Here is a 16,774-nt window from a genome sequence, read left to right on the forward strand (position 1 = left end):
GGGGGGATTCTAGGCAATGCTAACCTGCTTGCAAGCTTCATCTTCTTTTTTGACATCAGGCTCTCGGCCTGATGTTAAAATCTCTTGATGACCTTCAAGGGGTCGTTCTGTAAGTCACGTAACAAGGCCAAAGTCATATGAAGCAATTGTTGCATGGCAGTTCATCACTGCAAAGGGAGATTGATTAGAGGAAATGGACTCCGTGGTAACTTTTTTTCCTCGTTGCGAGTCTTGGTGATAGCAACAGCAAAACAACTGCCAAAACAATTAGAAGGAGTCAGAGGATGTTTTCACTTCTACGCTGCTACCCCCCCCAGCCACCAACATCCCACACACAGACACAGACACACACACACGCCTTGTGATTGCACATCAAAGTTGTCAACAGAGTGTAAAAGTTGATTTTATTGTTTGCTCCCTTAAAGCAGTTGTCGGATCCCGGGGTCTTGGCCTCTGTCTGCAGACAAGCTGACAGCCTCAGAATAGACTCCCTTCACATAGGGCACAGTGTCAAAACCTATTTAAAAATGTATGCTATATAGACACAGCTAACATTTATTTTTTGTCTGTATAAACTGTTTGCTGTCTTGTACCATTATGGTAATGCAGAAATTAGGCCCCACATGACATAGGTAAAAGAAAGTGGACAACACACACACACACACACACACGCACCCACACACACACACGCACACACTCACTTGCTCACACCCACACGCTCACACTCGGTTTGTTTGTTCGAACAGGGAGAGGGCCGGTCGGGGGTGAGAGTTGATCAGTTTACAGTTTGTTGGTGTCTGTCAAAGAGCTGACAGATGGGAAACAGTGCAAACTTCGACACAGCGCCGTCACCGCAACGTGCTTTGAGGTTCCATCAGTGGCGCGAATACTGAGCTGCCCCTTTTCTAGAAGAGCTGTCGGGGTGAGGTTTTTTGGGGCTATTCTTCCAGTGAATCAATCCCTTTGCCAGTTAATGCCATATTTGTTTTTTTAATCTGGCTCAGGGCTCTCAGATTCTTCCGCACCAAATTCCTCCAAGCACGACCTTGCCAAATTGTTGCCACAAAGTCAATTCATTGTTTATATGGTCTTGGGAGATTAATTAAAAGGGTGGGAATAAGAGTTTGAACTCTTGTTTTTTTCACGGGCTGTGATGTCTTATTGTTGAATGATAACTTAATTAAGATATGCATCTCCATATTTTATCCATACTTGCCCAAGAATAGAGGTTCTTAAATGGTCTCACTCTGGGACACACATTTTACCGCTGACACCCACTTTCATCGAAATCAAGCCAAGCAATGTTTTTTTTTTGGGGTGGGGGGTCAAAAACTCTTTTTCAAAAACACAGCTTTTTAGACGTAAATACAAATCACTTTCCTAATAAGTCTATCATAAAGGAACTAAAAGTAAACCCACATTTTTCCGAACGCAACAGCAAAAGCAACAAGGCCATTTGGCCATGCTGAGTACAAACTTTAATGCAACACAACCGCAACATCGATGCATCCATCCATTATCTGAACGGCTTTATCCTCGCGAGGGTTCCAGTCAATCGATAAAGTCAAGATAGGAAAATACCAACAACTGCACAAAATACAAAAATAGGACAACAAAATTAAACATTTTACTCTTCTACTTTTGTTCATTCGAACATCGTGCACAATTCTTTTTACCGCCAGTAGGCAAAGATCCACATTGAGGAAAGCTTTAAATGTATTTTTAACCCAAGATTGCTCACCATCCATCACACGCGAATCACAGACCTTGACCAAAAATAAGAGTACACATCACTCCTTATCCGTGGGTGTATCTTGGGCTAATATTAACAGTCTGCAGTATTCCATCTGGGCCCATATTGACGGACACAACTTCTCATTTTAGCAGCTTGCAGGAATAATACTTTGTTTTCCTTGGAAGACGTCCAAAAGCCATCTGTGCTTTGTAGTCTGCAGCGATATTAAAATGGAACTTGCGAGTGATAAGTTTGCGGTGTTTGTGGTTTGGCACACAGATTATTTTGCTCAGGTGCTAGCTTCTGGTCTTTCTCCCTGCCAGGCAGCTCAGTGACAGCTCTTGTATTCGTGCTCTGGACCAAATTATTACTGTTCCAGTGAAAAATTGCGGTCAGATGTTGTCAGAAGACTTTTGAGGGGATTGGAAAGTCTGAACAGCCCCTGGTTTTCACGTGGCCTACAGTTTCACCTTGGATTTTCCTAACAGGGGACATGTTTGGGGTGTAAGGGTGCATTTTTTACAACAAGCAGAAAGAATCACACCTGCGGCTCGGCGTTCTTATTAATCATGAAATCCAGATGGTCCCTTCGCCAGCAGGATAAGCATATCCACTTTTACAAAACAGAAAGTAACCCATTTGGGATTGAACGTGATATGAAAGCTTTCAAGTCACACTTTTCATGTAAAAAGAGACCAAATTCCCCTTAAGTGAGCCACGGGGTTTTTGTTTTGTCAAGAGATTTAAGAGCAAATGGTGTCAGATTCTCACAGGTCTCCTGGGGTGGGAGGTCCCGGCATGGAGTGGAGCAGAGCCCCGAGATCCCAGCAGTGCCGGGCCTCTAATCCCCGTCATTAACTGGGCCGCCTTGGCAGCCAATGCCCTCTCATCAACGTCAACACTGTCCCTTTGTCCCTGTATTTCTTCCCCGACATCCTCTCTGTCATTTGGCTCATCTCCCGCTTCTTTATTTTCTCCCGTGTTGTTGCTTCCTCTGCGTTTTCTACACCGTTTCCTTCCAGGTCGTCCCCTTGAACCCAAGCGTCTCCTGTGTGGCACCCCAACCAAATGTGTCCGGTTGGTATTATTTATCTCATGTATAATATTATGTGGGTAGTCAGTCTGTAACATAAATAAAGGCAATTGGATGAGATCACTGTCGATGGGCGAAAGGATGGTTGCGGGGGTGGTTGGTGCCTAAAATAGCGAGAATGGAAACACCTTCTGACCTTGTCGCTCCTGACTGAGCTACTATGGGTGCGGAACAACATAAATGGGGGAGCACTGCAGAGTTGATGCAGCACGCAAAGGAAAGTGCACATTTTGAATTGATCAGAGTTGAACATTTGCAAGAGAAACAATGCACGCATCATTTAAATGATAAAGGAGCAAGAGCTTGGGCGAAACAATCAAGAGTTTCAACTCACAAAGGTTGCTGCAGCTTTGTTTTGGCAGCCCTTCATGTGGATTGGAAGGTCGGGTGTCTCCCACATGCATGGCGCATTTTGGATTCATCCTGCACTCTTTTTGATGCACGCTACACTGTCCGCGTAGTTGTACACGTGAATAATTACAATAAGTATTTCTGTTTGGTTATAATACAGAATTATCCCCAAGAATTGAACCAAGATGTTGCTTAAGATCTTTTTGGAATCAACAGTATGGGTGAACACCAACAATACTTTGAGCCTGTGCATTCTTGATTATCGGGCAGTTTTTTAATTGGTTGATTGGTGATGCTCTTACTTGCAGTCTCTATTTGCGCTGTGGGCGGGGGTCTGCCACCAGCAGTTCCAAAGCCGCACGTGGCTTTCTCGTCCTTGTAGCTGCCTCTGACGTTACATTAGTTATTTCATTTTTCAAATGTAATTCTAAGTGTGAACGTTCTGGTGCTCTTGTGTAACATTTAAACATTTTTTTTTATCATTTTAAGAGTCACAAGCACCGATTATTGAGCTATTGGTCCCCTCGTAGGTATACTATGGATGCTTCCAAGAAAAGAAATGTTATCGGAGGAGAGCACCTTACTTGCTACATGAAGGTGATGTCAACAGCCCCGATACCATATTCTGCGCTGAAGTTCAGGTGTCAAAATCAAATGAACCAGGGTGAATAAATATTTTCTTTGGCAATTATTTCACATGAATATATATTTTACGTTGTTAGGTGAAATAGCTCCTTTTAATTCAAGTTGACGACTTGAAGCTCGACATGTGATGATGATGGAAAACAGTCAGCATTTTTTTGTTGTTGTTAACATTGTTGGCTCCCTGCAAGTGACTAATTTAAATTTGGCTCAGTTTAATAAATATAAGGAGGACTCAAATAAACATTGAGAATTCCAGCGGCTTTAATTAATTAATTAAAATGTGATTATATATATATATATATATATATATGTGTGTGTGTGTGTATTATATATAATTGAGGTGTCAAAAGGATTTTGCATCTTCTGCATTTTTGTTTTTTTCTGTTTTTTTTCCCTGTGGGATATGGTCCAAATGGCTCTCAGTGTATTTAAGGTTGCTGACCCCTTTGCACATGAAGCTTACTTGAGCTTGTCACAAGTACAGGTACTTGCTGTGGAACATACCGGTAATTTGGAACATGTTATTGTCATACAATATGTGCATGATAAAAGTTTAATTCCCCCCCCCCCCCCCCCCCTCCGCCCCCCCTCTTCAGGGGTAATTTAAGCTCAGTGACTGCAAAAGCGTTTGAACAACAATGAAATCATCCACAATAGAGCACGGGCTTTAAAAAAAATCTGACATTTGATTGCTATAAAAAAGGTACACATATGCGACTTATGTTTGAGCTTGATGATGCATTACTTATAAAATGCTATTTAAACACAGTATGCATTGCCTATTAAGACAAAAGGGTGTCAATATAAATGATCACTAGATGGCAGGAGCTGGAGTTTAGTTCTGATGGAGGTCAAGAGTTGTCAGGTGTGAGGAATATACAGTATGTGGTGTCATGCCCTCACGTTAAAGAGTTTAAACGGGGGACACTCAAAATAAAAACTGCTCCAAGTTTAAACAACCAGTCGTAGTTTAGTTATTAGGTGATGCTTAATTGTTAATGCCCTGAAAATGTAAACATACATGAGTACAAATCGCTGTATGGTCAAACAAGAGAGCAAACTGGCACGTAAGCAAGGTGTACTGCCAATCAGCAAACTCCTCGGCAGGAGCAGCGCCCTCGCACTTTTGGGGGTGTGCCACTGGCTCCATGGCGCAAGTGTGTGACTTCGTCTGACACAGAGGAGTCGGCACTTAGCAAGCCCGTGTGAAAGGTGCCCGATCGAAACGAAACTGGGTGGAAACACACATCGGAGAGCAGCATGAATTATTGTTCTTTTCATGTCATATAATGTGGTCCAGCAGGGATGACTCTCGCCTTGTGTCCAACCTTGTTAGCAGTTTGATTCAAATGACACGGCACCATGACCCTGGAGGCAACCCTTAACCTTACTAAATGCCGCTGCCTGATTTGTGGGGTCTCACGGCAGCAAATCATGTAAAGGGGAGCGTGCACCAGCAACAATTTTCACTTCAAACAATCCTCGCAGCTATCTGCTCCTCTGATCACACTGGGGCTGACCTGCAGCTATAATAAACGATTCCCATGTCCCTTTTTGCTCCCTATAGCTGAAGCTCACAAACCTTTTGCCTTTGCACTGAAAAACGTCAAAACACCCACAACAGTCTTCAAATTCCATGCAGCTCGAGGGAAAACCTTTCTTTCAACTTTTTAATTTAGAAACAAAAGTGAGTAAATTCTCACTCCAAACAAAATACCCTCCCACTGCCATAAAACTGACTTGAGGATCAGCGCCAGGTCTTTATCTTTTCACTATCATGGCTATGATTAACAAGTAAGGAGGTCTTCAGAAGATATCCAAGACAAGGTTCTAATCTGGCCATCTGTTTCTTATCTTCTTGCTTTTATTTTTTTAAATCTATACATTTATTTGTCCAAGGGATGCGAGCAGCAGTGCGCCAATCCTCTCCCTGGGGAGTGAGGCAGAGGTGGGCCCCACCTGGTGTGCGTTTGACTGCTTGCGAGAGTTATTGCATGGTGGGTGAGGATCAAGAGTAAGCGCAATTGTTTATTTTGAATAAAATTACTTCAAAGAATCTTTGGCTATAAACACGTCCCATACATTTCAGGCATCGATATCTCAAGCCTTCATTCTGAGTGGCTGACATGTCACTCTTGAATGGCTGCCGCATTGAACTGGAAGTCCCGCAATGGCCTCTATGTTATAGCCCCAATCAAAAATATCTGACGTGGTTTGTATCATAGCTGCTACAGTTTAATGAATTATAATGAACTTGGTGCCAAACACACCTAAAGGTGCACATCATCAACCAGCCAAGGCTTGCTTTAACAAGTATGTATGGTCTCAGGTACAGTATGACTTCAAATGTTTGGACTCCATATAAACAGTATTGTGCTGCCCGAAGACGGCTGGGATAGGCTCCAGCACCCCCCGCGACCCTAGTGAGGATTAAGCGGTCCAGAAAATGGATGGATGGATAAACAGTATTGTCTTTTAAGATGCGTCAACTGGCTATCCCACATTAAGTCTGTAGCTGTCAGAGAAACAGCATTTCTGTTGACATCACACCACCTGATCTAAGTCCACAAATTCTGTTTCGATTTTCAATTTGCCACACCCACTCCGACAATTTATTGAATCACCTCTCTCTCTCGCTAGAGAGAGAGAGAGAGAGAGAGAGAGAGAGAGAGAGAGAGAGAGAGAGAGAGAGAGAGAGAGAGAGAGAGAAAGCGCAAGTCTCTTGGTTGTTGGAAGGGGATGCAGAGTGCTGTAAGTACAGTACAGTACAGTTTGAGTTAATGGGAGAGGTCCCATCTGGATCTGCAACTCTTGTAATCGAGAGGATGGGACCTGATTTGCCCTCCATCCATTTTCAGTTCCACTTATCCTGTTCAGGGTCGAGGGGTGCTGAATCCTATCCCAGCTGATTTATGTGCAGTAGAGAGACAATGTAATTATTCCAGGGGTTAAGGAACAGAACCAGCAAAACCGAACAAAGTATAAAAAAAAATGATGCTGGTTACAAACAACAGGAAAAAGGAGTCAAACCAAAAAAACACTTGGAAAAGGCAAGGAACGTAAAACGTAAATAGCTTGTCGTGAAAAGACTAAGCCAAACTACATGGCATGAATCACAAAGAACATCGAGAGAATTCTACACTTTGAGACAAAGTCATGAGCAAATTGAAGAATAATCCGACAACGGCTTGACAGTCCTGAAATCCATGGCTCATTGGGATGTGCGGCAGGTGTGCATACTGAAAGGAAAGCCCTCCTCTGCCACATGCTGAAAACACACAAAAACAGAATCATGACAAATGACACCCTGAACTGGTCGCCAGTTAGTCGCATGGCACATACAGTATGGCGACAGGTCGCCATTCACACTCACACAATCCATGAGTGGGAAATGAAGTGGGAATTTTTTTTTTTTTAAGTGGCGCCAAAATTGCTCATACTTATTTTTAATCCTCAAAATATTTATTGTGGGCGGCCCGGTAGCCCAGTGGTTAGCACGTCAGCTTCACAGTGCAGTGGTACCGGGTTCGATTCCAGCTCCGGCCTCCCTGTGTGGAGTTTGCATGTTCTCCCCGGGCCTGCGTGGGTTTTCTCCCGGTGCTCCGGTTTCCTCCCACATTCCAAAAATTTGCATGGCAGGCTGATTGAACACTCTAAATTGTCCCTAGGCGTGAGTGTGAGCGTGGATGGTTGTTCGTCTATGTGTGCCCTGCGATTGGCTGGCAACCGTTTCAGGGTGTCCCCTGCCTACTGCCCGGAGACGGCTGGGATGGGCTCCAGCACCCCCCGCGACCCTAGTGAGGATCAAGCGGTACGGAAGATGAGTTGAGATGAGATGAGATATTTATTGTATGACTTTTTCTTTCTATGACGCTACATAAGTAAACTCATAGTCTCTAATAGTGTCTAGTAATTTGCGTACTCCATTTCAGTAGTTTTAAATGCAATTAACCGCAGATCAAATGAACATGTATTCCACACAATAGAGTAAATAAATTAAATTAAATGGGTATTTATTTGTTTGTTTTTAAATGGCATCCGTTTTAAATCGGTGTGTAGGTGTGTTGTGTTCTCATGGAAATCTTCAGACTTGAGAATTGAATTGACACGTTAACTGGCTCTCATTTAATCTTATCTTCAAACACTTTGACATTCATCATCTTACGACAATATGACTTTATAAATGAGGTTTGTTCAATCTGGAGGGTTTTTTTTACTGATAGGTGGGTGACTTAAACGTCTGACACTTTTAACAAGTGTGTAATTGGACTAATTGTAATGTAAAACATGAAGACGCAAGTCAAGACGTGTCCTGCACAGGCGCAGTATAGTACATGTTGTACCCGCACATGGCAGAGGCAAATGTAGACATTAAAGTTGCCAAGGTTTGCTCAAAAATCTGTTTAAAAATCAATTCAAAAAGTCATTCTCCTAATATTTTAGATCCTTCAAAAATGACAAAAAAAAAATGTTGGATGCGTGGATTAAAATGGAAGACCATTTTTATCCACGCATCGAAAATCCGGATACTCATCAATACAGTAATTGGGGACCAACAACAAAACCAGATCAGGTTTGACCTGTCTGAACAAGAATTACATATTCTTGAGAAGAGGGGGAAGGCAAAGAGATGTTTTTGGGAGGGGGGAGGAGAGGAGTGGAAAGGTGGGGTCATTTTGGGGGTGGGAGGTGAGGGGGGATTGGGGGGCTGAGTTTAAAAAGGCAGTCATCCGGCAACAGTCACTCACACGCTTGGCGTCCCTCCTCGCCAGTTGCCAGCAGCAGGACGTCCAGTTCCTTTTGTGTTTGCTTTATCTCAGAGGCCTTTTGGACCAGTGCGGGTTTTTATTTTCTTCTTTTTATCTCGTCACTTTGTTTTCCTTTGAGGATTTTTTTTTGTGCCCTGCACCAATGGAGACCACTACCGGGGAATATGTGGACAATTTTGACTACTACGACGACAACGAGACAGTGTGCGATTTCTCAGAGTGGGAGCCCTCCTACTCCCTCATCCCGGTCCTCTACATGCTCATCTTCATCCTCGGCCTGTCGGGAAACGGCGTGGTCATCTTCACTGTCTGGAGGTCCAAATCCAAGCGCCGGGCGGCGGACGTCTACATTGGAAACCTGGCGCTGGCTGACCTCACCTTCGTGGTGACCCTTCCTCTGTGGGCTGTGTACACGGCTCTGGGCTACCACTGGCCCTTCGGCGTGGCTCTGTGCAAGATCAGCAGCTATGTGGTTCTGGTCAACATGTACGCCAGCGTCTTTTGCCTCACCTGCCTCAGTTTTGACCGCTACCTGGCCATCGTGCACTCTCTGTCCAGCAGCAGGTTGAGGTCAAGGGGTACCATGCTGGCGTCCCTCGGTGCAATATGGCTGCTCTCCGGCCTGCTGGCTCTCCCCACGCTGCTCTTCCGCACCACGATCAGCGACCAGAACAGTAACCGGACAACTTGTGCCATGGACTTCAGCCTGGTGACCCTCAACCAGAGGCACGAGTTCCTCTGGATCGCCGGGCTTAGCTTATCCTCCTCGGCTCTGGGCTTCCTCCTTCCTTTCCTGGCCATGACCATCTTCTACTGCTTCATCGGCTGTACCGTCACGCGCCACTTTAACAATCTGCGCAAGGAGGACCAGAAGAAGAAAAGGCTACTGAAGATCATCACCACCCTGGTGGTTGTGTTCGCCATCTGCTGGACACCCTTCCACGTCTTGAAGAGCATGGACGCCCTGTCCTACCTGAACCTGGCCCCGAGTTCCTGCGGCTTCCTGCGTTTCTTGCTTCTGGCTCACCCGTACGCGACTTGCTTGGCCTACGTCAACAGCTGCCTCAACCCCTTCCTTTACGCTTTCTTCGATCTGCGCTTTCGCTCTCAGTGCCTGTGCCTGCTCAACCTGAAGAAGGCCATGCACGGCCACATGAGCTCCATGTCGTCCACGCTGAGTGCCCAGACTCAGAAGTCTGAGATTCAGTCTCTAGCCACCAAGGTGTAGAGAGGAAGGTCGAATGTGGAGCAAAGAAGGAGCCGTGGGACAGTCCCAGCTCCAACTACTGGAACACTTGCAAAAAAGTAATACAGACTTTACGTGTCCATTTGCGCGGGTAAAATGAGAAGATGAACTTTGATGTACTCCCACTCATTGTTCTTCATTATTTCAAGTGAACTTGGAAGGCAGGAGCCAGCTGGCTGAGCTCATTTGCCGCATTGTTCCTCTTCTTCTTCTTCTTTGAATTGTGAATCAAATTACCGGGAGAAAAAAAAAAGAATGACACTGGATGAATTTTAAAGGTGTACAGTATTTTCATACCATGACATTTCTCCAGATCTATAACTGTTTTGTTTTAGAAGCACTTGTCCTGAATGTGTATACAGCATGTCCTCTTTTAAAATGTGTTTTCAATATGCAGATGAGGGCATGAAGGAGGAGCAAAGGTGATGCAGTTTAATGGTATAGATTTTGCCGAGGAGACAACGTGGGTGTGTGTGTGTGTGTGTGTGTGTGTGATGGGGCGGAGGGGCTGCAGAGTGGCAGATGGCAGTTGACAAATGCTTTTTGTTTTGGGACAGGAATCGGGTGTTGGGGTGGGTGGAAGGGTGCAACGTAGCCTCGGCACTAAAGGGGCTTGACATAACTGAAGAATTTGTATATGGTTTATTTTTGACATCCATGTAACTAACTACTGTATTAAAGGTGTGTTCTATGAAACCAAGATCTCTACGCTTCATTGAGTATGAAAGCTACTGTTGCACCACAGAAACTTGAAATTAAAAGAAAAAGCAGAACAAAAGATGCCCTTTCTTTTAACATGCAGTTCCACATCAGTTTCATGACCCCATCCTGTTATTTGGGGGATACGTATCTCCAGCTTTGTTATGAATGCCCTGCAGTTGCTTTACACCTTCAGACTAATAGATCTCTAATCTCTATTGATTCACAGTCAGGATCCAGACTGTAACCAGATTATGTAAAGCAGTGGCTATCCTGAAAGTGTGTATTCAGTGCTCACCTGTGACAGATGGGGTTCTATCTTGTGGCGGAAGATATTCAAATACATTTGGTATGTTGGCGATGTCTGAAATACATGTTTCAGCATTTTTTTTCGGGCTTTCTTATAGTTTCTTTTCAGTGAAAAAAGATCCGGACAATTATATTTTTCTTCAACGTGTATTTTTCTTTACATTTAGATTTTTTTAATGATTTAAATCATCACAAAAAGTCCAAAAACGTGCTTTTCATTGCACAGTGACAATATATAAGTGGGGACATTTAAAGCAAGTCAAATAAAAAGCCTCAATGGGGTAATCTCAAAATTTGTCGTTTTTTTTATCCAGCATGTGACTCTTCAGAGAAGTGCTTTGATTTGCTGAGAATAATGACTGTTTACAGATGGCGGAGGGAGGAAGTCGGGTTCTAATCTGGCAGAAGCTCAGCCACTGAACAAGTCAATATTTGTCTGTGGTGACAAGAGATTGCGGTGAGAGCGCTGTCGCCGGTTGAGGAGGACGAAGGTCTTCTCACATGAGGGAAATAGTGTTTAGCGCAGAATTTGGGAGAAATTACAGCATTACAATTATCTCTTTTGCATCTAAAAGTAGCAACGTGTGTCCATATGTGAAAGCCCACCATTCATCGGGTCCTTGTTGCGTGACTGCTCACGTGTTACAAAGGTGGGATTCCTGGTCAAAATGGTGGTTGATGTTGAAATTCGTCAGATGGCCTCTGTGCACAGACTCACATCGTCCAATCACGTGGATGCCTTTTGGGTTGGATTCATGAGCACACTTCACTATCCTTAGATTAAAGACAAACAAACCCCAAACAGTTTTTTACTGCACCTGAAAGCAATTTTACCATAGGAACATCCCAAAGCCCTCATCTGGTTCATAGTCGCACACCATTGCCAATATCAGATCAACAGTGAAGTGAGGCGGAGCCAATCATGCCTGCAGGACTGTCTGAACTTAATGTTATTATTATTGAGATGAGCCGGGCTCACAACATGTCTGATGCTGTTAGTGCCGCCAGTTCAATGCAAGATAAGTCACCCAGAAGACCAGCTGACCCAAGCATCACATAGAGAAGAGGTGGGAGGCAGGGGGGGGGGGGGGGGGGGTTCTATAGGAAATGGCTCTGCTCGCAAAAACAACTGTTGTATGCTCCAGAAAACATGGCGACGTTGTCTCTGCTTGTGTGTGTGTGTGTGTGTGTGTGTGTGTGTGTGTGTGTGTGTGTGTGTGTGTGTGTGTGTGTGTGTGTGTGTGTGTGTGTGTGTGTGTGTGTGTGTGTGAGAAAAATCCCAAAGAAAGTTCATTTAGTTTCGATGATTCATCATTACGGATGGCAATTACTGAAAAGACGTTGACACTGGTAAACAGTTAGAGTTTCACAAACACTAGAAATGTATGGAATGTGAAATGCTTTATATTTTGATTATGACCTCTATAATGGTGTTTATGTTTTCATCCTGTATATGTTTGTTTTATTTGTTACTTAGCACGATTGCCGATGGAGCTGAATATAAATCCATGAGACTGAGGTAGTGGTGAGGGCAAAATATCAAATATTGGTCTTGATTTGGATAAAGGAGCAATTTCATGATTTAAATATTATGATTGTCCTCTTTCTCATTATGAGAAAGAGGATTTAATCGACATCCTCAATTTCTTACCCGTTGAGTGATAAATGGTGCAGTAAAAATCAAAAGAGGTCAATAAGAGAGACACACGGCAGGTAGGACTGACTAACATTGCTGTTTTATTTTTTTACAGTGGATGAAATTCTTGAAAATTTAATTCGATGTTGCATCTTCCAAGTTTAAAATACAGTTTGAAATATGGGACTATAGACCCTTTTTGACAGTTTTTTTTGGGCGGTGGGCACCTTAAATAACCCGCTTGTTGGCTGGAAAAACATTTAACATTTATACTACATTTCAAGGGTGTTTATAGAAAACATGAATGTTGTGGTTTTTCTTTTTTTTTTTTTTTTGGAGTATCAGGAGCAACATAGGTGGATGTCAGTGAGACCGAACTAAACATACAGACACAGGTGCCTGTTCCTGTGTGTCGTCATGTGAGCCGAGCTGTCACACCCAAATGGGTCTTGTGAACAAGGCCACCAAAACACAAGTGTTTGCCTCTCCTCAGATCTCCCTGCTGTTCCATCCCACCCAAGCAGCACCAAATGCACTCTGTTGTTTGTGTGTGTGTGTGTGTGTGTGTGTGTGTGTGTGTGTGTGCGTGTGTGTGTGCGTGCGTGTGTGTGTGTGTGTGTGTGTTCGTGTGTGCTCATAAGCACATGGGCACTGAGATCTGACAAATTCTGTCGCCTGTCAACGCTAACTCGACTTTCTCTTTATCGTCCGTCCACCTGTTACCAAAGTGCAATCACACACGCGCGCGCACACACACACACACACACACACACACACACACACACACACACATACAATCAACACATACAATCAGTATCTACATTGAAAAAATTGTGTGTTGAATTCATTCAAATTAAATTCACTTAATTTTTATCAAGTGGTTGTCCAAAATAAAATCATCTGCATCCAGATACATATTTTAAGTGGACAGTTAGACTAATAGTAGACTATGTACTACTTAGAAATTGTATCAAAATCCAGATGATTCCATTGTGTGCAACCACTTGACAATTAAATTTGAACATGTATAATATTTTTGCGATGCTCTCCAGAATTAACACAATTAACCACAACTTGAGGTCAAATAAAAGATGCGTAAAGCACTTTCATAAAGGTTAACATATACATACAAATGACATAGCATTTTGTTTTATTGTCCTCTTGTTCTAAGGTGCTGTCTCGTCACATGACAGCATTATCAAGGCTGTTGCTGCTCAGTGAGGGACCGACGCCTTGTCATGGATGAGTAACTGTACGAGGGATTAAGGCTCACAATGTACAGTTAATAACATAAAGTGTCTGAGTTGGGGGGACTGCGAGGGGGCCCATTGCCAGTCTAGACAGCATAGCCCCTGATGCTCCAAAACAAATACTCCCAATCTGACCCAGACCCCCTGAAAGTCACATTTTATTTGGTCCCATGTGGCTTGCTGCCCCCTCCATCTCAATATCTTACGTGGATTGTGACTGGGTAATCTCTTTTTATCTCTCTACTTCTATCCTGTCATCATGGGCAAATATGAAACAGAACTACGTCATTGAAAATGTTCTTGTTGCTGAAATAGATACAAATACTGGACTTGAATAAAAGAACAAATGGGAAATTACAACTCATATAACTACATTTCACTTTAAGATGGCACGCACTACAACTCAAACGGGGATCCAAGAGGGTTTTCATTATGAGTTGTGCATGACTTTTTTGCAATTCATCACTGCTGTACTTGGCTTTTGTTTGCCGTGAGACAATTTAAATGGAATCATGACATGATAAAACGCAGTGTCAGATAAATTTAGCTACGACAGCTGCAGGGCTGACTGAGCAGATGTGTCGTAGGACATGACATATATGGATCATGTGACCAGGGGTACCGACTCGGCTTCACATTCTTTGTTCTAAATAATTATGATTTATACTGGGAGACGGGGGGAGGTGTTGATCAAGTGAGGGAAGACAAAAGGGCAGATACTACTTTAGCTATCCAATGCCAGCCATCTTTACTGCATGTCCATTTCACCACTCTTTTGCCGAACTTTCCTGGTGAGCTGATTTGATTTGATTTTATCACTGCTAGCACTACACATAAGTGACATAACAAGTGGCGACTTGTTATTTAGTGCAGGTGCAAATATCATAATGCATATGTAGTTCTTTGATTGCATTGTTACATTGGGTGTTGAGCCATTTATTTGAAGGAGAGACCAGAGATCCTCTGAGCGCATAGTAATGAGCAGTAACTGCTGGTTATAATTTAGGCTCGAGATGTTGCTTCCGAAGACAGCGACGCCTTGGCCAGACCTGAATGTACTGGCCTTGCGTCGCTTCCGGATGCGGTTGCTCTGGATTCATCATTCCTTCGGGACACAAAGATCCTCTTCACATGCTTCTCTATCCAGTCCATTGTGAGGCCCTCTTGCGCCAGGCCTAAATGCAGCTTCTGTCACTGCGGCTGGCCCCAGAAGCTAGTTCAGCTGCTGCAGGGGGCACTCAGGTGGGTAGGTTTCCATGCTAAATCACCAGAGGTAATAAAGCTCGATTAAATGTTCTGCAGCTGAGCGTTAACTGTGCTGTCACGATCTATTGGATTTTCTGATCAAGTTAATCTAAGAACAGCTGTATCCTCCACCAGGTGTGTACAAATCGGACATCAATATTTTCCTTCAAAATGACCATTTTCGCCAAAGGATAAGAGTGTTTACGAGTTAATCTAAGTAAAAAAGCAACACAGATGTTGATGTTAAAATGTCCACTGGCATCGGGTGTAGTTCACCTCCTTAGATGTGAATCCATGCCAGTGATCTGCTGCTACCTGTTGGTCAAGTGGCACAACTACATCAACATTGTCATCGACCCGCTGCCCTTGTTCAGAAGTGATCAGAAGTGTGGATGTTCGCATTCAGTGAACGAGAAGAGTGTCTTTACTTAAAAATTTTAAATCATATAATTGTCCAAACTGGCTTGTTTAGAAAGACACGTTGTACAATTTTGGGGAAGATGTACAAAATCTAACCAGACCATTGACCGATTCTTTTTTTTTTCTTTTTTAATTTTAAGGTTTAAATTGATTACAATTGCTCAGGAGGAAATTCATTTGACATTTTTTAGTCCTGTATATATTTTGTCTGAGACATTACACACAGAGGACCAAACCACAAACGTGCTTGCATGCAAAAAGAGATGTCAAAGTGAAACGGGTGCGCAAAGTCATCCTATTGCACCTCTTGACCGGGATTGTGGGGACAGAAGTTCGCTCAAAGGCCCCTCGACAGCCAGCAGATTAGCATCTCTCCAACAACGATTTGCCATTTTACATTTTATCCATAGTGGGAGTTGACCCCTCAAGTCCTTACAGATAAGCTACTGATGCCCTAATCGTGTTAGATGATTGAGTGAAGAGGTGAGCAAGTAAAATATAAGTGTGTACATTTATTTGAATAGCACAGATTCTCACAGATATTCACACATTGCTTTACATGGTTAAAATCCGAAATCACAAACATCATACAGTTAAAAGTTTTACTGGAAACCTAAAATGGGAGTTTAACTGCTCTCAAGTGCTAATTTTGTACTGCCCACAGAAGAAGCAGCTTTCGATTCAAATGAAAGTACAATCCACAATTTGGGGGAGCAAGATGACAAAAGTAGGAGGCGATCAGCGGACCACTGTGGTCTAACGTAGAATAAAGATATTTCGGTGTCCTTTTCACACAAGTTCCACCAAGTGTGGAGGACTGTAAGTGACTGTGAAAATTTGGTCCTGGATTACATATTGAACAGGAAACCAGTCCAAGGATGGGGGAAGGGAAAGAAATGATGCGGTTGTAATGATGTATGCCAACAATAGGTTCCTAGGCAAAACAAATGAAGATTTGGAGTGATGGGCACATCAATGAAGTCAAGATGGCGCCCGAGTAGGCAGCCGTCAGCAAGTGCTCTCATGAGCCTTGCTTTTTTTGTTGTTCTTGTGTTTCTTTTGTCACTTTGTGTTTGTTGTTACGTCGTGTGGACTTGATGTGGACCTTTTTCAGCATTTTTTGGCCACGACATTCATCAATGAGGAGACTCTGTGCTTGGTGGTTGCGCCTTCTCGGCAGCATGGGTATACCAGCACTGTTTTTGACTGGAGGAATGTCGGCGCCATTTGACTGTCGTTGCTGGACAGTCCCGGGGCGCTTGTGTCTTGCGCCTGTAATGGGCAGCATTTTTCACAGCCCCGCTTTGTTCAGCGGAGAGATCGGTGCTGTTGAACGGTCTGCGGCTGGATGGATGGAGGTCTTGAGGAGCCGACGA

The 16,774-nt window shown here is 43.5% G+C and overlaps 1 protein-coding gene across 1 annotated transcript; it reads left to right on the plus strand.

The window, feature by feature from the left end:
• Window positions 1–8,550: 8,550 nt before the first annotated feature.
• On the plus strand, window positions 8,551–10,541 carry aplnra (apelin receptor a). The gene has a single exon (XM_052067515.1). The coding sequence runs from the start codon at window positions 8,736–8,738 to the stop codon at window positions 9,819–9,821; it is 1,086 nt and encodes a 361-aa protein (XP_051923475.1). The 5' UTR covers window positions 8,551–8,735; the 3' UTR covers window positions 9,822–10,541.
• The last annotated feature ends 6,233 nt before the right edge of the window (window positions 10,542–16,774 follow it).

This window comes from Hippocampus zosterae, chromosome 6 (assembly GCF_025434085.1).
Source record: "Hippocampus zosterae strain Florida chromosome 6, ASM2543408v3, whole genome shotgun sequence".
NCBI lineage: Eukaryota > Metazoa > Chordata > Actinopteri > Syngnathiformes > Syngnathidae > Hippocampus > Hippocampus zosterae.